General features: G+C 32.6%; 1 protein-coding gene across 1 annotated transcript in view; it reads left to right on the forward strand.

Annotated features, from left to right (window-relative positions):
• Positions 1–5,238: 5,238 nt before the first annotated feature.
• LOC128987157 (protein kinase C-binding protein NELL2-like) overlaps positions 5,239–25,296 on the forward strand; it is an 81,906-nt gene continuing 61,848 nt past the window's right edge. The window contains exon 1 of the mRNA XM_054407893.1: positions 5,239–5,514. Coding sequence (XP_054263868.1) covers positions 5,249–5,514 — 266 coding nt within the window. The 5' untranslated portion in view covers positions 5,239–5,248. The remainder of the gene's footprint in view (positions 5,515–25,296) is intronic.

Raw genomic sequence — 25,296 nt, forward strand, 5'->3', positions numbered from 1 at the left:
CAAACTACGAATGGTGCTATGATACAGTTCCAGCTTTGTACCGAGTAACGCCGGATTCGTGGTGATCTCCATGAGATCAATCATCCCACCATCCGATCACATGTTTGTATACTTTGGCAACGTTTACATATGCAGGGTAAATATCAACACCGTTCCAATATTTTTAGTTAATAGAGAAACTCTTCGGTGATGTAATGGTGATATACTACAATATTTACACTCAAAATAGTACATTAAGAGGGCCATTCATCCAAAATGTGAGAAATTTATGAAATTTTTGTATTACTTTTTTTTTGTTTGGTTACTATAGTACATTTTCAAAACAGTTTTAGTGAAAAACATAGCATGCAAAAATGTGTTTTGTTAATACTACATTTAGTACGCAGGGATCACACCCTCCACTCTACATTTAGCAATCATATACTGTATGCATATTATACTACACTGTTATGATTGTTAGAATTTTTTTAATTTGTTTCCAGCACTGCAGTTTTAGTTAACAGCTAAACTTATCTAAGTGTATTGGTGTAAAAGGGTAATTAGATACCTTAGATACCTTGATACTATTGACTTTTTATGAATTTGGACAACAAAAAATACAAAAATGGCAGCAGTTTTTTATCCATATATTTTAATACTCTGTGCTTCCTATACCAATGCACTTACCCCCTCTCCGGTTGAATTTTCTTACTCGTTATGAAACTAGCTTTACTGTGATATGCTACAAGTAATGGGTTTTTTTATAAATAAAAATTCAAAAAAAATATTTTTGAAAATTTTCAAATGCCTATTGTTCAAAATTTTCAAATAGCATCATAGTGGCACATCATTTTATATATTTTTTAATTCTTATCAACTTTGTAATTTACACTTATTTCGTATCTCGTAAAGACTTAAAAGACCTATAAAATGATGCGCCACTTGACATGTGTTGTTATTTGAAAATTATGATTAATGGGCATTTGCAAATTTAGAAAAACTTACAAAAATCAATTTTTTGGAAGTTTGATTATTTAAAAAAAGCCCCGTTACTTGTAGCTTATCACAGTAGCACTAATTTAAGAACGAGTAAGAAAATCCAACGGGAGAGGGCTAAGTGCATTGGTTTAGAAAACGCAGAGTATTAAAAACATATTGATAAAAAAATGTCTGTTTTCACCAAAATGTTTGTCTATTAAATAACTTTAAAATTATCACGTTTAAAAATTCCAAGATTCGAACTAGTGACCCTCAGTTTTTGGCTCACCCTGTACCGGAATAAAGTTAAAAATATTTTTTTAGTTATTCCTTGGGGATGATTTAGCTGGAAATAATTGTATTTCATCCTTAATCAATTTGAGACAACTTACGTGGGACACCTAGTATATTCATTGTTTTAACCAATTAACTGAAAGTTAGATTTGTCTACATTTTGACGGAATGTTTGCAGGATAAATTATTTAAACTTTCAACCTACGGTGTTGATATTTGGCACTCTTATGCTTAGATATATAATGCACAAACTGTAGCATGTTAAAAGTCATACAATGACATGTTTTTAATTTATCACATTTTATTTTTTTATTTTAATTATTAACAGTTTGTAGCTAAAGTATAAGGCTTCAAAATAAAACAAATGGATAAAAATATAAGGGTGGTTGGGGGGAATCAGTCTAATTTTTCCCCTTTAGTCAAAATACACTGTTAAACGTATAATCATGTATATCGTAAAATACAAGTAAATTTGACTTATTAAGATTTTTGGGTAAATTGCCTCCATAAATTGTATCTGGACCATCGAAGAAAATAAATTGTATCACGTGTCACGTTTTCTTGTATCAAAAAGGTGTAAATAAAGGCAGTAATATGTTGTTTCTTTCACGAAAATGCGACTGCAAGTTACAAACTTCATGGTCTAGTTGAAGATAAAAAAAACGTGTTTTATCTGCAAAAGGTTAGATACTTAAGATAAACTCCAATCGCCACTCTCGGTTATAAGTTCCATAGCGTAGTTAATTCCTTTGTTATGTTCTAGCACAGGTATCATCAACTAGAAATTCGAAGTTTCTAGCAAAAATCTATCGATAACGGTGCTTTGGACAAACTGACCTTCACAAAGGGACTGTTACCGTTGTCAGAATGACAAATAAATCTTACACAAGTAGTCTTTGAACATGATATACGTCCCTTCTAGAACAAAGACAATTCTCGTTCATAGTGTTATTCTTATTACGTATTTATATTATATCTTTAAAAAAGAATAAAAATGTAAAATTAGAGTATCAATTTTAATATACCGGGTGTACACAAAAGAAGTAAACAACTTTGTTTTAAAATTATAGCGAAGTTTTACTAACTTATAAAGACTAACATACACCATTAGAAAGAGAAAAACCTCAAGTTTTTTCCTATATACTACAGGTGCTCAATATGTGAACCTCGGCTTGCTTTGCAGACATCTATTCTAAAATCAAATTCTGACCAAACCTTTTGAAGAGTGGCTTCATTAACACTTTGTACTGCAGCAGTAATGCGATTCCTGAGCTCCAAAAGAGTCAACGGCAAAGGAGGAACAAAAACTCTGTCTTTCACATAACCCCACAAAAAAAAATCACACGGGGTTAAGTCCGGGCTTCGTGGAGGCCAACGTAAGAGGTGTAAGTTGTCGTCAGCAGCACGGCCAATCCAGCGCTGCGGTAGACTCTCGTCAAGGTAGTCTCTTACATCGTGCAGCCAGTGTGGCGGTGCACCATCTTGCACCCAAACAAAGTCTTCACTGTCTTCCTCGAGTTGAGGCATCAACCATTCACTCAGCATGTCTAAGTAAGCATTTCCTCTGACGGTTGCTTCTTGAAAGAAAAATGGACCATACACCTTCTTCTTTGATACAGCACAAAATACGTTCAGCTTAGGTGAGTCTCTCTCATGTTCAACAGACTCTCGAGGATTTTCGGTCCCCCAAATTCTTACATTGTGTCTGTTTACTTTACCACTTATGTGGAACGTTGATTCGTCGCCAAAAATGAGTCTTTCATAGAAACCATCTTCTTCCTGCAGTTCCTGCAGATCACTACAAAACTCAAAGCGTTTCACTTTGTCGCCATCGTTCAGACTTTGCAACAACTGCAGTTTGTACGGAAACATCTTCAGACGTTTTCTCAAAACCTTCCAAATCGTGGAATGCGGCATTTGAAGCTCCATACTCATCTTCCGCGTTGATTTCCTCGGAGTGTGTACAACAGTTGCACGGACTAACTCAACCTGAGCATCAGACGTCGCTGGTCTTCCAGAGCTCTTTCCTTTTCTTATGCAACCCGTGGCCTTGAATTTCCGATGCCAATCGTAGATTGATTTCCTATTTGGAGGGTCTCTATGATATCGTGTCCGAAAACGACGCTGAACAGTGGTAGCAGATCGAGTTCTTTCAAACTCCAGGACACAAAACGACTTTTCTGTAAGAGTATTGACCATTTTCAACGAAATCACTAAACGACTACTTTTGCCACATTGTTGGCATTGTTGACAACAGTCAGCTGTGTGGAACAAAACTTGAGGTGTTTTCCAACACATTGATACCAACCACAGCGATGTCGAACACGTAGTTTTTGTTATATTAACGTACAAAGTTGTTTACTTCTTTTGTGTACACCCGGTATAAATATCATGGATTCATATTGGGCTAGAAAAGGTATATTTTCTTTACTCCAGCATGAATAGTTTTTTTATGTTTTTATTTATAAACTACAACGATAATCCTTTGCATTCCAAATCTTGACAGCTTATTTACCCAAATGATAAGAAACGATACGTGTTTTTCTTTGATTTTATTAGTAAAAAAAGACTATTTAAATCAAACGCATTTATTTCCAATACTGACGAGTCTATGGGTAATTGGACAAGTCTGTCGATATAATTTTTGACTTAACGCCATAAAGGTCGAACACTTCAATATAAATTTAAGTTCACAGCTATTTAATCTAAAACACAACATTTAGTCTCTAGAAATAAAAAACACCCTCATAGCATCATTAACTCAGGCCATAGCTCCAGAATTGAAAAAGCCCCTGTCACACAGAGCTTGTTTCAGCTGCTAGTTCTCGCTGCGAGATCCAGCAGCTTTAGTTGCTAGTTCTCCAGCGCGCTAGAAGTCCTGTCAGACAAAGCTGGAGAACTAGCGCTACAACTTATACAAGACGGGTGATGTAGTTTGGATTGTGTGTGTAGTTAACAAAAACAATGTCACCTGTTGTTATTAGAAGTGATGTTTAGTCTATGATCATCCATCATAGAAGTAAAAGAGTACAAGGCAAAAAATGAAATGTCAATTTATAAACACTGTTATTTTATATCTACTACTATGGGCTTGTAAATTAAAGCAGCTGGTGAATCAGTCACACATGCTGGTTTTATGCTGGCTCTAGCTGCTAGTTACTAGCGGTGAAAAAAACCAGCTCCGTGTGACAGGGGCCCACTGTAATTACTTTAATACATTACGCCCAACGGCTAACTCATAATTGTAGAGTAAATGGTAAATGAAAATGCTTCTGCAACCATCGACAGTTCCGACGTAAACCCAATTCCATCAAATTACTGCATTACTCAATTTTCTAGGATTAACAAGGTAAACAAAACACCGTCGCAACCTTAACCCATGTAATAACCGAAGAATCGAATACACCTATTACGTCCCACCCTAATGCCTTAATAATCTAACTAAAGTAGAAAGTGAAATTAATTTTATAGGTGCTAAATAAAAATGCTTCAAAACCCTTAAAGATCACATCCATTTCAGTAAATTATAACAACAATCTGGATTACTCAAGTTTTTAATACTAACAAGGTATAACTAAATTAACTCAAGTAATAATCTAAGAATCCAATATACCTAATACGTCACACCCCAATAGCAAAATAAGCCAACTAAAGTAGAACGTATGATAAATTTGGTAGATTAAGTAAAAGGCTTCGGTAAACCACAAAGGTCACAGCGTTTTAGGTCAATTCCAACAAATACTGCATTACTCAAGTTTCTAAGACTAACAAGGTAAACAAAACCTCGTCGCAACATTAACTCAGGCAATAACTCAAGAATCCAATATACTTAATACGTCACACCCTAATGGCTAAATAAGCTAATTAGAGTAGATCGTATGATAAGTGGGGTAGGTGGCAGGCAGGTAGGTAGGAGGTTGGAAGGTGGGTGGAGGTGCGCGCGCTGCAGAGGTGGTGTAGCAGCAGTAGTTGCGTCCGTGACACAGAGGCATCCACCATGTCCGGACCCCTGGTGCTGATAGCCACGCTGCTGCCACTAGTGGTAGCCTCCTGTGATCCTGGACCCGCCGTCACGGAGGACCGGGTCACTCGCGCCGCTGTCGTGTTCCGCGGCCTCGCCGTGCAGACAGACCCCGCCGTGTCGGACCCCAGGCACTACTCCGCGCAGTTCTGGCTCATCAGTGTGTACAAGGGCTCCGCCGCGCTGGCCGGCCTCCTACATCTGCAGTCTCCAGTCTCCGGCCCCGTGGATATCAGAGACAGGTATGACACAACAGTTGGATATACAGGGTCGATGCGTCTCAGACTTTGGCACGAGATGGACCGGTACGAAGTCAGGAATATCAACGTTCCTAAACGTAAAAAACCGATTTCCCTTTAAAATGTTTAATGTTTTACATTGCTAATTGCCACTTGCGTTTAAACTAAAATTGGATGCGTGACATAATCTTTGCCTACGTTGTATCCAAATTAACTAAGACAATTACATTCCTAAAATTGACGTATATTTGGCTATAATAACTATAAAAACAATTGAACTACAATCGAAAAGAAAAATATCATTAATAGGTATATCTTAAATAATAATTAAAGGAGGTACATTTTAACATGTTGGATTGCTAGTTCGTGGTAACTATGCTTAACTATATATTTTAAAAATTGTAAATTAATCAACAAAATTAGACAATGTGTCTGCAATAAAAATATATTTTAAGTAATTCATTAAGAACATACTTAATACCAAAAAGAGTCACCGTTTTTTAAAAGGCAGCTGTATAGCGAGATAAGTACAATAAACAAACATGAAATGGCCGCGAAAGGTTCCGACGGGCAATTCACTTTGTGCTCACATCTACGAGGCAATCCCTGGGACCTGGCTTTGTAAAGAATGCAATATTGTGGTTCGCATTTATTATTTATGAGAAACATTCCGTATATCTTCAAGAAGGAAATGCAGGTTACTTTCTATTAAAATGATTTAAATTTTATTATTTAAGCTATAAAAGTATATAAAATTATAAGCATAACATTGTTATGTTTAATTTGCTTGTACAAACAAATTAATTGTACTAATATATTTTATTAATAAGACAATGGCCGATTTTTTCCTTGAGATTAGGGATAAAAAAATCACCTTCAAACTGATCCAAAACCCTAAAAAAACCTATATATCTATTAAATTTAAATAAACTATAATAGCAATCATTTTAGGTTTTACTCCAAATGTACCTTTTTAATACTATTATTTAAAATTTGACAAAAGGAAAATTTTAATATAAAATAATCAATATAAAATGACATTATTTATACTTTTCATAAATATCATCTACGTGCGAATCTCAATATTTTTTTATATTAATTATTTTATTATTATTAAAACCAAAGAATTATTTTCAGCAATAATACATTGAATTATTGTAATAAAACCGCCAAACCTTTACAATATCTACGATCACCTCATGATTAAATTTCGTGAAAATTACAATTGATATTGACAAAGAGCTACACGATACAAATATACAAATTGAATGTTGCAATGAACCATACAGTTCATTGAACCATAAAAATAGTATTAATCAAATAGCAATTACGTTTCTCCTAAAAGAATGACCGTAAAGCCCAACGGGATATTAATGCAAATCGACCGAACTGCGAGGCAAAACTCAACTACATCAGTGCAAATTGCGCAGTCGGTTTAATTACGCAGCATTAGTTTCGTTATTCAAGCATCTGCCAGCGAGAATCTGGCGGTGTTTGTTCAACACTCTTTGCTCTGCGTTGGTTTAAGCTTATTGGAATACTTTACATAAAAAGCTCCTTCAATGCTCAACTTATACCAAATCTTTTATGGTCACAATGTTTATGAATAAATTTCCTATATTTTATTGTGTTGATATTATTGTTTAATCATAGTTGGGAAAATATTCAGTAGAATATCGTAATATAAGTAGCAGTATACAATGTGCGTACGATATTGTTTGTATTACTTCAGCTTTATAATCTTAAAAATCTTTTAAAAAGTGACTGTTAAATTGATTTGTTAGTTTTGGGAACCTGTTTTCTTAACAAAAATATTAAATTGTATGCAATAATGATTAAGGCACCGAATGAAACTAATGGAGCTAATCTGTTCTGCAAGTCATTGGTTTATTTGATTTTTGAATATGCATCAAAACGGAGTATTCCAACTCATCGTCACACCGGACCAAACTTCGAACACGCATGTATGGGTAGCACATACACAACACATACCCACTTAGAGAAAAACAAAATTAGATCGATTGTAGACTAATGTAAATAATGTGAATAACGTACTTCTGTGTAATGAACTAGCGAACACAATATTTTACTTTGTATGTAATGGAAAAGATACTATGAAACTAATTTATATGTTGTATTTTTTGCACACTATCACTTCGTTTGGGGTTTAGGATGAGAACACTCTGTATCTATGACTATATATACAGGGTGTCTCATGAGAGGTGATCCAAATTGATTGCGGAAAAACGGCTTAACGTATAAGGAAATTATTTCCCACTAAATTGACCCCAAGGAATAACGTGAAAATATTTTAAACTTTTCCCAATACAGGATGTGCCAAAAACTGAGGGTCACTAGTTCGAATCTCGGAATTTTCAAATGTAAACATATGTTATGTTATACATCATTTTGAAGATATTTAATAGACAAACATTTTGGCGTAAACAAAAATTAATTATCTTTTTCCGTTTCAAAATGGTGGCAGTCTTTTTGAAAAAAATCTATTCATTTTTAATATTCTGTGTTTCATATACCAATGCATTTAGCCTTTCTCCAGTTGAATTTTCTTGCTCATTAAATTAGTTTTACTTTGATATGCTACAAGTAACGGTTTTTTGAAATGATAAAAATTCCAAAAAATTATATTTTAGAAAATTTGCAAATGCCCATTGTTCAAAATTTTCAAATAGCATCGTATGTCAAGTGTTCATCACATCATTTTATAGGTTTTTTTTTAATTCCTAACAACTTTGTAATTTACACTTAACCTAATTTTCCTATATTAATTGATAAAGGAAAATTAGGTTTTTTGTTATTTACGCAAAAACTAAAAGAGATATGAAGTAAGTGTAAATTACAAAGTTTTTAGGAATTAAAAGCCCTATAAAATGATGTGTCACTTGATGTATGTTGCTATTTGAAAGTTTTAAACAATGGTCATTTTCAAATTTTCAAAAATAATTTTTTTTTTAATTTTTTAAATTTTAAAAACTTGTTACTTGTAGCATATTAAAGTAAAGCTAATTTCATAACGAGTAAGAAGATTCAACCGGAGAAGGGCTAAATGCATTGGTATATGAAACACAGAGTATTAAAAATATATAGATAAAAAAAAACTGCCGCCATTTCGAAACAGAAAAAGATAATTAATTTATGTTTTCGCCAAAATGTGCGGCTTACACTGAGCCATCGTTTGGCTTTGTTTGAATGTGAATATTCTATACCTACGACTATATACATGTTGACCGTATACAACACTGTTTGTAAGTTTTTGCACGAATCCAAATGTTGTAAACATAGTGTTTCATATACGTACACACACTAACTTATTGTTTGCTTTTGTTTGGATCTTAACAAGTTGTACCTACGAGTGTCTGTATATACGTATTGTACGATGTTAGCAAATGGGTAATACAACCAATTTGCGTATCTACAATCCACCCCTTTGTTTGGCTTTGTATTGCCGTAAATCATTTGTACCTTTGATTGTACTTATGTTTGGAATGAATATTGAAAACGATAGTCAATTATTCGGCTTTATATATTTATAAGAACGTTTTGTTCATCCAACTGTACATATTCGTTAGTTTTACCAACAGACACTGCCTCGTTGTTCCCTTTGTTGTGAAGTGAACGTTTTGTACCTACGACTGTACATGGCTGTGTGTTTAGCGTCAAAAGCTAGGAGATGCTCTGAGCACAGTAATTAACTTGTCTGAACGTGAAATCTTTCTGACAATGAACACGTTTGGGTTAAAGCGTGCCTTTGATTGTGCACTGTGGAGAGAATAGATAATTAATGAATGTACCATATGTGCGGAGCGTTATGGGTAGACGTTCCGCGAACGATCCTTCAATATGATATATGATTTTATAGTGATTTTACCTACTATTCTCATAAATAATTTTTATTCACAGTATTTGTAATGGAATATCTCCAAAACGGCTTTACCAATACTTAAAAACGTATTTGTTTATATTCAATAGGTATGAGAATAGGACATAAGGGCCTTTTCCAAAGGGCATTTAATTTCTAGTCTTTGGTTTTATTTTAGATTTGGCCAAAGTTCAGTTAGTTATACCTTACAGCAGTTAAGGATTATCACCTAAACATACTTGAAATTTATAAAAGGGAGACTGCAAGGTGTCCACAGAAAATTTTTCATTAATTTCCATGACTTTATATGACTATCCATGACCATTTACCATTGATTTCCATGACCCACGAACTTTACTCGAAAGTTATAATATAAAATACACACGAATAATACTGCCTGGATAAGTTATTTCACAGAAAATACTGAAACATGTTTTAACAGACAACAATGGAGAACAAAAGGTACAACAATGAACTAAACAAATCTCAAAACTCATACTCTAATACAACAAAAAATCCTGAAAAATGCTAAATGGTCGGGGTTACAGCCGACTAGAGTATTGAAAGGTCCCTTCAAATCCATCCATCATTAGGGCTTTCCATGACTTTTTGCCTATTTCCATGACTGTCCATGACTATCCCTGACTTTCCAGAATGTGGACACCCTGGACCGTATTTAATAGAAAGTTTTAACAGCTGTTGGTGGTAATTTTTACATAACCTCTCCGACAATAACCGGTCATTAATGTATGTTAATCTGTGAATACATTAATTGCTTAAATTCAATCTATTTGAGTTATTATTAAATACTAGTAAACAATGTCAGACAACAAGATGCAGAGGGTCTTATTAGGGTCATAAAACAACTAGATCCACTTACATACGAAATAGAAGAGTCCCGACAAATAGACGAGCAAAGCTAACAGAATGATTTTGACGTGCGTTTGAACATGGCGCATTGCGTGAAAAACTATCCCAATAGGCGCAAACTGAGCAAGTAACTTTGTTGTGGTTAACTGCAAGATAAGCTAAACAAGTTTTTAGAACATTGTATTCCTTAGTACAACCACGCTAAATGGTTACATAATAACCAGGTATTTATTAAATGTTATTTACTAAGGCAAAAACAGAGTATTTATTTGAAATATTTGAAACTACTTTAAGAAAGAATGTACGACCTTAGGTTTTAATGCATATGAATTACATAAAATTACAGTACTGTAACCAAACATTACTCCACGATAAATATTCCTAATGTAAAACATATTTCTTGAAATGATCTCTTGGAGGAGGTTTTACAACACATTTGTTGAAATGGTATATAAGATTACCTTCCTCAGGAAAGCAGTGCATAAGTTAGTTGCATTACGTGGAAGACTAATAAGAGTAGCTTGCTGCATGAGTTGGATGGAAGTTGTGAACTCAAGTGCTGCTCACTAACTTCTCTGATTTAGGTTTATTCCGGTTAATGAACAAGTTAATCTTCTCGTCAATGTTTGGAATTCAAATTGTTATTAAGTTCTCGCTGCAACCAAAGATAACTAAGAGAAGTTAAATAACGTTATTTTTTTTTTCATTTACTAAGATGAATCTGAGAAAATAACAGTGACAGTTTTTTTTATGATATATTTCCTGTCAATTATGCCATATAACGTATAAGAATAATCAATCCAAGACCTACACCTTAGAAACAATTAATTTTAATATTCTGTAAACAATTTGACAATAACACTGCCAAACACTGCCGTTAACTTAAATATTGCACGTAGTGTTAATCATCGCCGATTTTTAAAAGATTGACAACTTTTATTTTAGGGAGATTTTTACAAGTTTTGCTTAGTTCGATCTTTGGTTGTAATAGAAGTAGAGGATTTGTTATACTTCGAATGGTTGAACATAAATATGAGTATATTGTACTAGGTATACTCTATTTTTATATGTACTGTACGGTACAGATAATTCAGCTGATCTATAATTATAATAAGTCTAAACTGATCGTGTTTAAACAACGTCATTGATTTGTGTTACAACATTTCAATAACCACGACAACTTATATTGTTTACTTTTAAAGGGGAAAAGTCAAGTACAAGATCAAACGTCTACTAACTCTTGGATATGTACACTCCATTGAGTTTTACATGCCATCTATGACAGTTGCCAACTCTACAAGTATGTTACAGATGTTGCTTAAAATATCCTCCAGTACTCTAAATATACTTTACTTCAATAAGCATAGTGAAAAGAATGAATAATTAAATGTTAGGTTGCGAAATATTGAATGTTCACTAACCGGTTGGATTCACAGTCATTAAAGTAATTCTAGTAGTGATTTCCCGAATGGTAAGGAGTTCTATCAGCCAGTACATAAATAAGTATTTTAAACACCAAACAGTAAATAAAAAGAACCCTTAATACTTAAATACTTTTCAATGAAATGGTGACCTTAAAAATTGTATTTCGTTCTATGTTTTTGTAATAATTGACACGCGTGTTATTCAAATTATTAAAAAATATAAGGAACAATTATTTAAGAAATTTTGAATTTTTACGAAAGTTTATGCTAAAAACAATAATGGCGAGTTACAATACAGCAAGGTATGTAAAATTAATTTACAAGGTTATGGCTGATGCTGATATCCTTGCAATATTTATATTACATTTCAGAAACATATTAAAGCATTCTCTGACATGTTTCCATGACGGCAGCAGATGTCACTTACCGTGTATAGTCAATCTAAGTAGTCATGATATTGATATTACAAGCGTCGCTGCTGTCAGCAGATAACAACTATGCATGTTATTTGATTCGAAACACGAGTTGATTATTAATGTATTATCGACATACTGCGTCTGTACGAGAGAACATCTTATAAAACTATACTGTATGTATCTATACCATACGCCATTAAAATTATTTACACGTACACCTATACTGTATTGCAAATGAATAACAAAACTAATTTTTTGCATGTGATTTGTTCTGCTCTATTCATCATGCCTTTATGATTTCTGACTTAGGTAATATCTGTCCATACAGTAATGCATTGTTGAAAAAGTAGTTGAATTCCAATTTATCCTGTAAGTATGAACAACATTAAACTCATTATAACGAGTTAAAGAACGGTAAATATGAGTGATAACTATTTTTTTGTAGTTTTTATTTAACACTAAGTATACTTGACAATTATAAATTTAGGCTTGTATTTACGAAATAATTGTGGTTTCCATACCAGTTGTACTTATACAGGGTGAGTCTTCTAAGCTGTCCTAAACAGATTACAGACGAATGGCTTGACATACAGAGATAAAACAAAACTTTTCCCCACTAACTCATACCCAAGGAACAACGTAAAAATGTTTTTACCATTTTTAAAATACAGGGTGTTCAAGAAACTGAGGGTCATGGGTTCGAATCTCAGAGTTTTCAAATGTAAACATATGTCATGTTATGCATCATCATTTTAAAGCTCTAGACTAGACAAACAATTTAGTGAAAACAGAACTCATTTATCTTTGTCCGTTTCAAAATGGCGGCCATTTTTATATAATATATTGATATTTACAGAATACCCTGTATTTTCGTTCTGTTTGAAAATTCTTAATCCTCGTAGGTTCAGCTTTAATGTGATATACAACAAGTCAACATTTTAAAAACTATATATTTTTTCTATGATTTTAATTTTTTTTAAGTTGGTAGCCTTGTAAATGAAAATTTTTAAATGGCAACATATGTAAAAGTGTGTATAATTTTGAAGGTCTCGTAAAAACAAACAACTTTTAAATTTAAACCTACCTTTTTATGGAAAATATTAATATTTACAGAATACCCTGTATCTTGGAAACCACTAAATTTATTTTCGTTCTGTTTAAAGATTCTTAATCCTCGTCGTTTAAGCTTTAATTTGATATACGACAAGTCAACATTTAAAAAATAAATATCTTTTCAATGATTTTATTTTTTTGTTTAAGTTGTGTAAATAAAAATAAATGGCAACATATGTAAAATTGTGTATCATTTTGAAGATCTTGTAAAAACAAACAACTTTTAAATTTAAACCTACCGTCTATCATTGGTCGTTTTGTAGTAATTAACCAAAAACTCCAATTGCCCATATAAAACCCATGTTAAAAGCTCAGTACCATGGGAATAGTGTATCTGCATTCACTAATCTCCAGTACTGCACGTTTAACATAAGATAGACGGTAGGTTGTTGCCATTTGAAAATTTTCATTTACAAGGCTACCAACTTAAACAAAAAATAAAATCATTGAAAAAATATTTTGTTTTTAAATTGTTGACTTGTCGTATATCAAATTAAAGCTTAAACCATGAGGATTAAGAATTTTCAAACATAACGAATATAAGTTTAGTGGTTTCCAAGATACAGGGTATTCTGTAAATATCAATATTTTCCATTCAAATGGCCGCCATTTTGAAACGGACAAAGGTAAAGAAGTTCTGTTTTCACTAAATTGTTCGTCTAGTCTAGAGCTTTAAAATTATGCATAACATGGCATATGTTTACATTTGAAAACACTGAGATTCGAACCCGTGACCCCCAGTTTCTTGAACACCCTGTATTTTAAAAATGGTAAAAATATTTTTACGTTGTACCTTGGGTATGAATTAGTGGGGAAAGGTTTTGTTTCATCTCTGTATGTCAAGCCGTTCGTCTGTAATCTGTTTAGGACAGCTTAGAAGACTCACCCTGTATTATGCTGCCATTATATTTACTTCACAGGACTCTTTAAAATGTGTGTTAAAACTGTTTTGTATGTAGCCTTATACGGACATAAAGTTTCTTTTGAAGAAGACTTCGTATGATTTAAATTTTCTAATTCAATAGATTGGTTATATTAAGGTGCTAAATGTAATAAAACATGAAATTTGACGCGAGAAAAGATCAGTGTACAGTATTTATCCAGGCGAATCAGATCTTTAGTTCATTTCAAACGATTTTCAAGGGATTTGTTTCAATAAACTTTCGGCTAAGCTCAAAAATGTTGTAGAAAATATTTTCCAGCATTGTGTTAGGGTTTCCAATACTCTTAATTAAAGCGGTTAGGTTTGGTTAGGTTAGGTTAGGTATTATTTTAGGTAAACTTTAGGTTAACTGCTTTAGGTATTACACACGGTTAAAGTATTACTTTAGAGAAGAAATATAATAATAATTTTTCTATTTAAACGAAAGAGCTACAACGTTGCCACCCTTCAAAGGAATTAATATTATTTGTTTTGCTGACGTTAACTCGGATGGCTAATTTACCAGATGAATCTCCTTTGAACTCTTTGTCAAAGGCAACCGTTGTCCTGAGCACATTGCACAGTTCCGGCGACTCGCACGTTTTGTCCACACAATACATTGACCGCTTTTGTACAGATTTACGTCCATTTGCATTTATGTTTGTGTTATGATGAAAAATCTCCAAAAAACATGTAGCTTTCATTGTGTAAGCGAAACCTTTAAAAAATCAATTGCATATTTTTGGTCTCCTTACTCACTGTGCAATTGGGCATGCACGATCCGGAACATCTTCGTTTTCAAACATAAAATCTTATACGACTTAATTTTTTAATTAGATCTTTTTGCATGCTATAAATGCCTCATTTCATATTGGGTAATGTAAAAATAGTAAATTATTTAACATTTGATCACTTGTTTTTGCCTAATCTGTGATTACACATTTACGTAGTAACAAGTATTAAAATTTTTTTGTTTGAATCGAAAAGTATTTCTTTGCAGCAGAATAAAAAATGTATAGTAGTAATAGAACATGACCCAGTGTTATTCATTTATTTCATACAATACGACTTTTAATAAGACCTTTGAGTAATTGGGAGCTGATTTTGGACGTTAATTTGTGTCCTATTTTTGAGATTTCTAATACCCATTTTCAAGTTGAACACACACGTATATTTTGACAATAGCACGTACTGTATACTATTTCTATACTGGATTAGAACGTATACATGTTGGTCCAGTAACACAAAGACTGGCACCACCACGCATTTACTCAAGAAGGAAACTCTTCCAAGATAATTGAGTTGTAAACATAGCGATTAGAAAAAAGGTTGCTGTAGTTAGATAACCAGCAGTTCTCTTAGCTAAAAGACATGAAAAGTTATTGAAATTTATTTGTCAAAAGACTTTTACTAATATATGTCAGGACGGCTTACTTTAAGTATATGAATATATTGTTTATGGTTCGGAATTCTTCCAATAGTCCGGCATCTATTATAGGATGTTTAGTATAGGCTACACTAAAAATGTAACCCATTTTGACTTCTGATTGTTGCTAGGGGTAACTTGGAGATACCCCAGACTAATACTAATGCTAGAATAGGAATCTTGTGTCTAGTTAACGATGTATGATCGATGTTAAAGAACGCTCCCCGCAATACCCCCCCCCCCCCCCCCCCTCCACAATGATGTGCACCCACTGGGAAGGTTACAATATCGGTCTTGGTCATCTCCAAGATACCCCAACATCAATCATAAGTAAAAATATGTTACATTTTTAGTGCATACTCCATAAATACTGGACTACGACTAAGTTAACAGACTTCTATTAACTTTTAATATAAAGTATCGTGGTTGTCTTTCGCTATCGATGCTATATTTTGTTGTACTGTATTGGGTGAAACAGTATCAGGATAATGGCTCGTTAATTAATATGACAGATTACATCATTATCCAATGTTGGATATTCATGTAGCAACCAGTAAAACGCGTGTACGACACCTCATCAATACTTGTCACCGCGCTAGTCCTGGGATTGGAGCAGTAACAGTGTCTAGCCATGTGATACGAGGTAATTAATTAACTAATTAGTGTAATGTGGGCAAACCTCGGCGTTACCCCTGAGATTCATCCACGATTATGTTCGGATTATAGCTCCAGAAATAAACTCATAACGTTACAGGAAAACATATTGAATTCTCTAGCACAGGTTTAGAAAAGGATAAAAGAAAATTTAACAAAATACTGAACGAAAGGTTGTCTTAAAACATTTACTCAAACAAAACATACGTTTTGAAATAGCACATTTTACCACCATTAAGAAATACCTAATCATACCATTGAGTGACCTCAAAGTCAAAGGCTTGGTAATTATTCTCTAGATTTTAAAATGTCCTACTGACCTCCAGGAAACCTATCTTCCTCTTAAATAAGCAATCCACTTATTAAACAAAATACTGATCTACTCTTAAACAGCCCTCCTAGGGTTAGCGTAATCAGATTGGACAACATTTCACCTTGCAGCTTACTCCTAGATTGCTAAGCACTTCTCTTTACAATGTCAATCCCTGTATCATTATATCAGTGCACCGAATTAGTACTTATCTCATTGACAAATATTTTTTCTATAGATACCGTAATGTACAGCAATGTAATTTGTTCACCGATACTAAATCTATACATCAAAACTAATATCTAACTCTTGTCTGTTTTAGCAACAATTTCTTTCAATTCACATTTTAAGTTTTAATAATTGTTGTGTAAATTCCCTCGTGGCCGACTAAAGTAATCAATTGAAAGGACATTGATTAGAACATCCGTTAAAACGAAAACGACTTGAGGAACACTGGGTACGACTCCCGAGGGTATAGACGAGTCAGCATATAGAACCGCCTTCAAATTACTCCCTCATTCCTATTCTGTTTGTACTAAGCGAAACGAATTCTTTCTTCCTTCAACGTTAAAAATGTTTTCGATTTTATCACATTGCGAAATCATTTAGCTATGAATATCTAATTAAGGAATGGACCCGTTGAAGTAATGTAAGAGAGATTCTGTTTTAGAAGTTACAGTTAAAACTAAATTTATAATTGACGTTGCTGATTTCAAACTTGTTATTTCATTAAATTTGTAGCAAACTGCATCAAAGAAGCTTACAACAAAAAGAACTTTTAGAGTCTCTTACAAAAGTTTCAATCGAAACTTTTCGTTGTTTCGAGTCAACGTGTTTCCACACTGTAAAATATTTTCTGTAATTTCGAGTTGCATTTAACTGAGAAACAGGTAATTAACTAATGCACAAAATTTTATTTATTCCATTTTGATAGATTGTTAGTAGATGTTGATGTACTGTTGTTAGTTCTAATAATAATGAACAATTTTCCCGTTTATTTTAAAAAAATACTGTACATTCATCAAACACCATCAACGTAAATTAAAACATTTATTTCGTTTACACTACGTATATATTTCTCACGAAAGCTAATGTAATTATGTATGAATAACAAGCGTGCATATAATAAAACAACTAATTCTAGGCTTAACTATTTATTTGTGGTAAAAGTACCGCAGATAACCCCAAATAATTAAAACCAATAAAGTGCGCGATTTCTACAAATCTCAAAGTCATAATTAGAAGTAAACATCGAGTCCTGCTATATTAAAATATTTGTTACAACAACTTACGAATAAATGTTTTGCACAATGTTCGCTAGGTGTAAGGTTATAAAACCCGAATATTCAAATACATGCACATATCGGTTAGTAATATAGGTAAAAATGTATTATATGAATCGGTAAATTCTTTCCTAAACACATTTTTATTTTTCAAAATTTTATGGCAATGCATTTTCATCACAGACTTCATTTAAGCGATACAACAATCTCAATATATTTGTGAATATGCCAGGAATCGATCTATCTCTTGCCCATAAGAGGCGGAGACGCTTACTCATAGGCTAGTAAGTTAACTATGAACTATTTCTCATTCATGTATAAGCATATTCATTTGATTCACGTTCTATTATTTAATGTTACGTCACGTTGTACAGGGTGGCTGAAAAGTAACTTACATCCCCCCTTAACGTTTCAACCATTTGAAATATTTGAAATCTGTTTGCGGCAATCATCTTAGGTATGAGGAATTACAATAATTATGGTCAATTTTGAAAATTTTACCCTTAGGAGTAGCGGGGATCGGGGGTAGCTCAAAATTTTCAAATGACAAGTATAGTCAAGTTATTTTATATGTCGTGACGAAACATATCAATTGACATAAAGAAAACCAAAATCGGCTTACTAATAAAAAAATGGCGCCCTAAAATGTTTCAAATCCAAATTACCATGAGTGTGGCTGAATATTAACTTGCACGCCCTTTAACTTTTTAAATATATTTGAGATATTTGCAATCGGTTTGCGGCAACTTGTTTCGATATAAAGGGCTACAATAATTATGATCAGTTTTGAAAATTTTTCCTTTAGGGGTAGCGGGGGTAGGGGGTAGCTCAAAATTTTCAAATAGCAAGTATAGTCGAGTTTTGTATCATTTATATATAGGTCTTGACGAAACATAACAATTATTATAAGGAAAATAGAAATCAGACCATTAATGAAAAAAAAAATAGCTAAAAATGATTAGATTAAGTCAATGGTTATTAAAAGTGATCTTGAACTGCACCTTCCTTTATGTCAATTGTTATATTTAGTCAAGACCTGTAAAATGATACCAAATTCGACTATATTTGCTATTTGAAAATGTTATGCTACCCCCTACCCCCAAGGGCAAAATTTTCAAAAGTGGCCATATTATTGTAGCTCTTCATACCTAAGAAGGTTGCCGCAAACAGATTTCAAATATCTTGATAAGTTAAGGGGGATGTAGGTTACATTTCACCACACTATAATGTTTTTAGCTGTTTTACATACGTTAATTGGTGGCTGAAAGTTGCCAGCTGTCATCGTCATTTGGGGACCGAGCAGGTTTTTACATCCCTAGGGCCGTAAAATCAGCTGCCTTCTTACACAATAAGTATCCGTAGCATTGCAATGGAATTGATTTGTTGTCACCGCTGCCTAACAACTATTTTTTATTATTTTTGCTGATTCCTCATATTATTTCTTCACATAACCTTAAAGTTGTAGTTGTGTTGGCTATCAGTGTGCATTATAAAAGTGGTGAATAGTGGTAATAGGGTATATAGTGTGGTAAAATAGCGTTCGTACCACGGACCGTTTTTTGCAGCTCTCGATCGATTTAAATCTCGAGCCGGCAAAACTTCATTTTCGGCCCTAGGTACGAAATATACTATTTCAGCCACCCTGTATTTACATGTGTTGTGTCCAAATAACAAATAAAACGAATCAAGCCAATATAATGTATTTTATGAACTATCGTATTTTAAATAGCGGACAACCGAAAGTTGTAACACTCTATTACGTTTTGAGCCTGCAAACGAGGTACAAATATTTCTCATGTCATAAAATGATTTGTAAACTGAGAAATATTCAACATCTTCACTACTACGCCATGAACGTTAGCAGGAAAGACGGAGCTTTACATATTGAATTTACTGCCCAGTATATAGCCTAAGTGAGTTACCTAGTAATGTCTAGACAACCCCTCCCCACCCTTATGTAGACGTCCATCACTCTTTGCCCCCCCCCCCACACCGCCGTTCTGAAACACTACTCCCACTTTCCTCCCCAAAAACTATCAAGAAAGTTACCTCTGCTGTCTACTTCAAATATGAGTGTGGTAAAAAATGTCGTATCACCTCTTTAATTAATAATAACCTGTTAACGTACACAATTATTACGTTTAATAATATTGAATCATTTCTGTTACCATTGATAATGTTGATTTTAATTACTTGAAATTTGTATTGTAAAACATTGAACACTGAATTACATTTATTAAATTTATATTATAACCAATGAGAATGAGAGAGGCTTAAAAACGATATTCTATACTAGGAAAAGGCAACAGCTCATTTTAAAATATTTGGATTATTTATTTGGTGCATGAGGGAAATAATGTTGTAAATAAAAACAACTGGGAATCTTTAATTACTTTCTGAACAAAATTTACTCAAAACGCAAAATGGACTCCAATGTGAATTAAGGATTATTTATTCCTTAATTCACATTAGAGTTAATATTGCGTTTTGAGTATATTTGGGTCAGAAAGTAATTAAAAATTCAGTTTTTTTTTATTTACAGCGTTATTTCCCTCCTGCATGAAAGAAATCATTCAAACATTTTTAAAAAACTGGTTAACACTTTATACACAACGGAAAGAAAACGCGAGGAGGATAATGCGATCTTTAGACCTGGCGGATGAAATAGTAACGTATACATACTTAATTTTATAAAAAAATCCTTGATTTGACTTAGGGTGATATAACTCTTTTTGGCAAACTTATGCTTTATTGCGTCATGCAACTATGGTGAAATAAGACAATTGTAAATAATTTATATTTTTAACGCCTGTTTTAATAATTGTTTAAATGTTGTTAGGTGTTTGGTAAATTAAAATCTCTACCAATTTATTCAAGTATTATATGTTTTAAATTTTCTTTGTAAATATTTCACCGCAACATATTATTTACTGAATTTTGTACCAATAGTAAAACATATTATCTAACATCTACTTTATTCAAACTACTCCCTTTAGTTCTATATCCAAATAAACATAGATTTATTACATTGTCTGCATTTTGTTTTTGTCTATTTTATTTTAGCTAATAAAATTTATCTCCAAAATATATTCTTTGATTCAGTAATTTCAATTTAGATATCCAGTATGTATTTTGCAAACTTTATCATGAAACCTGTTTATTTGAGATAAACTGAATATCACTGAAGCTCTATGTTAAAACTCACAAAACAAATGGCTTTATTTGAAATAACCTGGTAACTGAAAGTAGCGAAAACGTAAGCCTTTTGAGTGCTCAATAAGCCTTTATGAACTAAATAAATAACGAGAATTTATTGGACCTAACGATGACTATCGATCGTTATTTACTGGTTGTAGGCCTATGACTATCGATCTGACTGTGTGTTTTACATAACATTTCGTTATCAGAATTATTGATTTCTCGTGTATACGTCAAATTGTTATTAAATTTATGATTAAGCTACAACAGTAGTTATAGTTTATGACATGCATATGATGGTAACTGTATACATTGTACAAAGACTAAGTAATTAGATCAAGTAACAACGAACGTTGAAAGAAATAAAATCATATTATATAGGGCATGGCTTCCTATACTCCATAAAGCCTGAAAATTAACTTAAATACTAGCTATGTATGTTTGTCTGTTATATTATATCTCGAAATCCAGGGGAGGGGTTTTGACTAAATTTTGGAATCAGGAACTTATAGCTCTTAAAACGTGATTGGTGACAGGTACCTCAGGAAAATTCTTATTTCGCTACACAACTCATTTGAAAATAATAAAAAAAAACTTTGGCCTTATGGCTTACCAAGTAATTATGTTGGTTGAATAAAATAACAAGGAAAAGGTAAACAAAAGACTTGTAACATGTGTTTATATCAAGCCATCCATAGTATATTAGCAAGTTACAAAATAAAGTACAAAGGGAAAACATCAGTTGTTAATATTAAGCTAAGATTACACTGAAGATTACTCGATATATGGGAAAATAGAGCAAGTGTTGATGAGCGTTTCGTGCCGGTGACGTTTGAATGCACTGGCGTCGACTAGATGTGTTACTCTTAATTAAAGGGTCGATTTTTCAATTTGTATGTACTCTTTTTTATAGTTTACATAAATTGGAAAGCTTTATTTATTTGAATTATATTTATTACAATAATTATTGTAGTAAACAATATAAATTGAGTCAGACTTAAAAGAGAAAAGACAAGATAATTATATCTAAATGGCCTGCTAATATTGTTGGTTGTGTCAAGATTAACACGATGTTTTAGCATGTATAGGTGTATTTTTTTAATAAAACAAATTATTTAGATAACTTTTGCTCTGTATGGAAATAATTAGTGGATAACTGATTTTTTTAGTAGTCTTTTAATGAAATATTTAACTCTTATAAAAAAAACTATAAATATACTAAAAATGGTAGGCATACCTTGTTAAAATATACTGTAAAGATATATCAAAACTGGCGTTTTTAACTGTGTAATTATCCATTACTAGTTAACCGCCCGTGCTCCGCTACGGGAATATTGTCAGCAATAAAATACATAATAATTAACAAATACTGTTTTCTTTGTATTTTATTTAGGAGCTGCTTAATTTTTTACATGAAATATAACTGATAGTTTGCCTGTATTTAAACTATTTTATGTTAATCAAACCAATATATTGGTTTAACCAAATGAATGTTTTATATTAATTCGAGTTTTATTTGAAAAATAAATAGTATACGAACTGCACAATGCTGATAACCTAATAAGCAGCTACTTATGCTATGGAGATAATTTGTTCAAGTATATTCCTATATTCATTGTTTTTTAATTGCATTTGTTGTATGGAATAAAGATAGTCACTTACATGTAAATCACACATCAGCAGTTGGTCGCATTTCACGAATATTTGACCCATTCTGTGAGTAACAGCTGTGTTTTGCGTTTACATCGAATGTAAAAAGTTCGGCATACTTTGTTCAATGTTAGAGGGTTATACAATTATTATTAGGATGTCTGCACAATATGTTATACAAAACAGACAAAATTTAGAATAAAAAAAAACACAGTGCACAGGCCTCTACTTACTGTAGATATATAAATGTTTACCAAAAGAAATAAAAAATTAATGTAATAAGTTAGTAGGAAATTTTACTTTAAACTAATGAAATTCCTAGTAGAAAAAGCAATTTACTCCTTTCAGGAATTTCACAATTTACAATATTGTGAATAGACAAAAAGTGACTCACTGACTCTATTCATTGCACTTGCACATTTATGAATAAAGGAGATTTTGATTTGATTTGAGGGTATTAACGGTCCAATCCAATGGTAAAAGGAGTCTCGGATGTTAAAATTATATAGACTACCAGAAAGATGTTGATTCAAGTGAGACTTAGAACTCGCCATTTCAAATGCAGATTTGTATGATACGGTTAAATTATTCAAATAGTTTTTTTGCTTCTTTTGACCCTTAATACTTTGTGTATAGTCGCTGTAGCCCCGTTGATAAGATTTTCCATAAACTCAAAATGCTGATAAGGAGCTCATTTTACCTACCCCTTGTGACAACATTAAGGAGAATAATTTGTGTCCCTGTTAGTCTGTTCAGAATCGAAATTCATAGATTTTTAGTATTGACAAAACCAATTTAACGACCAAAATTCAAAAGAGTTGGTGTTTTTGTAGGGATTTCCAGAGCACATTTAAAACCATTACTGCTCTTTACCTTTTTAGTTCGATGGTTCTCTACGTGTTTTTTTCGTTTTGTATGTCTCTTTATGCCCGATTAATGATTACCTTTTCATTTTCTTTGTGTACTTTTCACACCCTGGGGTTATTGATAACGTTTTATAACGCTATAATTACCCGAGTCGACATTGCCATTAAACATCAAGTCACATACTTCTTTGCCAGAACTGAAATTGTAAGTCACAGTTTCTCAAGCAACTTCCCTATGTACTCGAAAAAGATAGTTAGGGTATAGTTCACTGATAAATATTGTAGTTCCACGTATTCCAGTGTACTCGCCATCTCTAGAAGGTAAAATTTGGTACTGTATTGCTGAACGTCAAACACTGATCTTGAGTAAGATTAATCAGTTACGATAAAATGTTTGTATGTTTACCAATCATTAGCAATTATCTGTACAACTTGCAAGCGGATTTCTCTATGATTGTTCTGGTGGCTATAGAGAATAAATTATATTGATCAAAACAATAAGTTTCCATCCCCTACTATGGGTATTATTTCACATTCCATACTCAAACTTTAACTCAATTACCACTTTCCTTCACATCACTTCACAGAAAAACTAAAACATTTCAAAAATACAAAATTTACACCAAAACATACTTAAAAATAATGTTCAAATACATTTATAAATAATACATTATGGTATGAAAAGTTAACAAATATATACTTTTCCTTGATCAAAATCGTGTGTTAATAAACAGAAACTCTTAGATTAATAATTATTGCATACTGAAAGTGAGGTTATAAAAATAATAACAAATGTTTGACAAACAATTAACAGCTGACGAATAATTTATAAACTGTGTATTATATTCTTCAATAAGAATTGTATTGACTCAACCTTTGAAGGGCTGTAGGTCTTAACCCTTAGACAAAACGTGAATTCTAATGAAGTTCGGCAAATCTATGCATTATCCCCTTTAATTTGACACATAGATCTTGTGGATCGGTCCAGTAATTACTGAGAAAACGGTGTTACAACTGTGTATTAAATATATAGATGTGTAATAAACCCACAGTTTGGAATCGAATTCCAGACATTTCAATTACATTTTACCTAAATAAAAAACTGATTTGTGTGTAGACTCCATGACAATAATTTAGTACATAAGTTTAACGTTTGAGAAAATATAACAGTTGTAGTGTTATCTAAAGTAAATAATTAATTTATAGTTAAAGCCTCGAAAATTACCAACTCAAACAGGGGTAGCCTTGGTAAAATTCAATTCAAAGTAGGGTAGATTGCAGGCGGAACTGTGGCAGAAGTTGTTGGCACACCGCAACCCGCGTAGTTGGCAAGGCCGGAAATGCTATGTTTCATTACAGCACAGCTTCCGGCGACACGCGCTTCATTCTGCCTAGAGGTGCGCCGCCATTTGTAACGTGATAAAACTAAACTCGCTGCAATTGTGTCAAACATTGAAACTTGTTTGAGCAAATATAAACACATGAATTATTAATTGCCAGAAATTATTTCCACAGAAAGTTACTCCAATACTAGTTGGAACTCGTGTATACCCTTACACCTGTCTGAATAAATTTAACTACGTTATTAAGTATCATATTTTTTTTATTTCAACCATTTTTTAAGTTTAAACTTCATTTATCATACGTATACAATTTATAGACATTATAAACTCGTGTGATATTAATTGTAATTATTAAATCTGTTTTTTGTGATTACGATAGGATTAATTAAATATGTTATAACAAGTAATTGCACTTTGGTGATTCCTCACAACC

The sequence above is a fragment of the Macrosteles quadrilineatus genome, unplaced genomic scaffold, assembly GCF_028750875.1.
Source record: "Macrosteles quadrilineatus isolate MER2022 unplaced genomic scaffold, UCM_ALF_1.0 Scaffold_2__2_contigs__length_208266976, whole genome shotgun sequence".
Lineage (NCBI taxonomy): Eukaryota > Metazoa > Arthropoda > Insecta > Hemiptera > Cicadellidae > Macrosteles > Macrosteles quadrilineatus.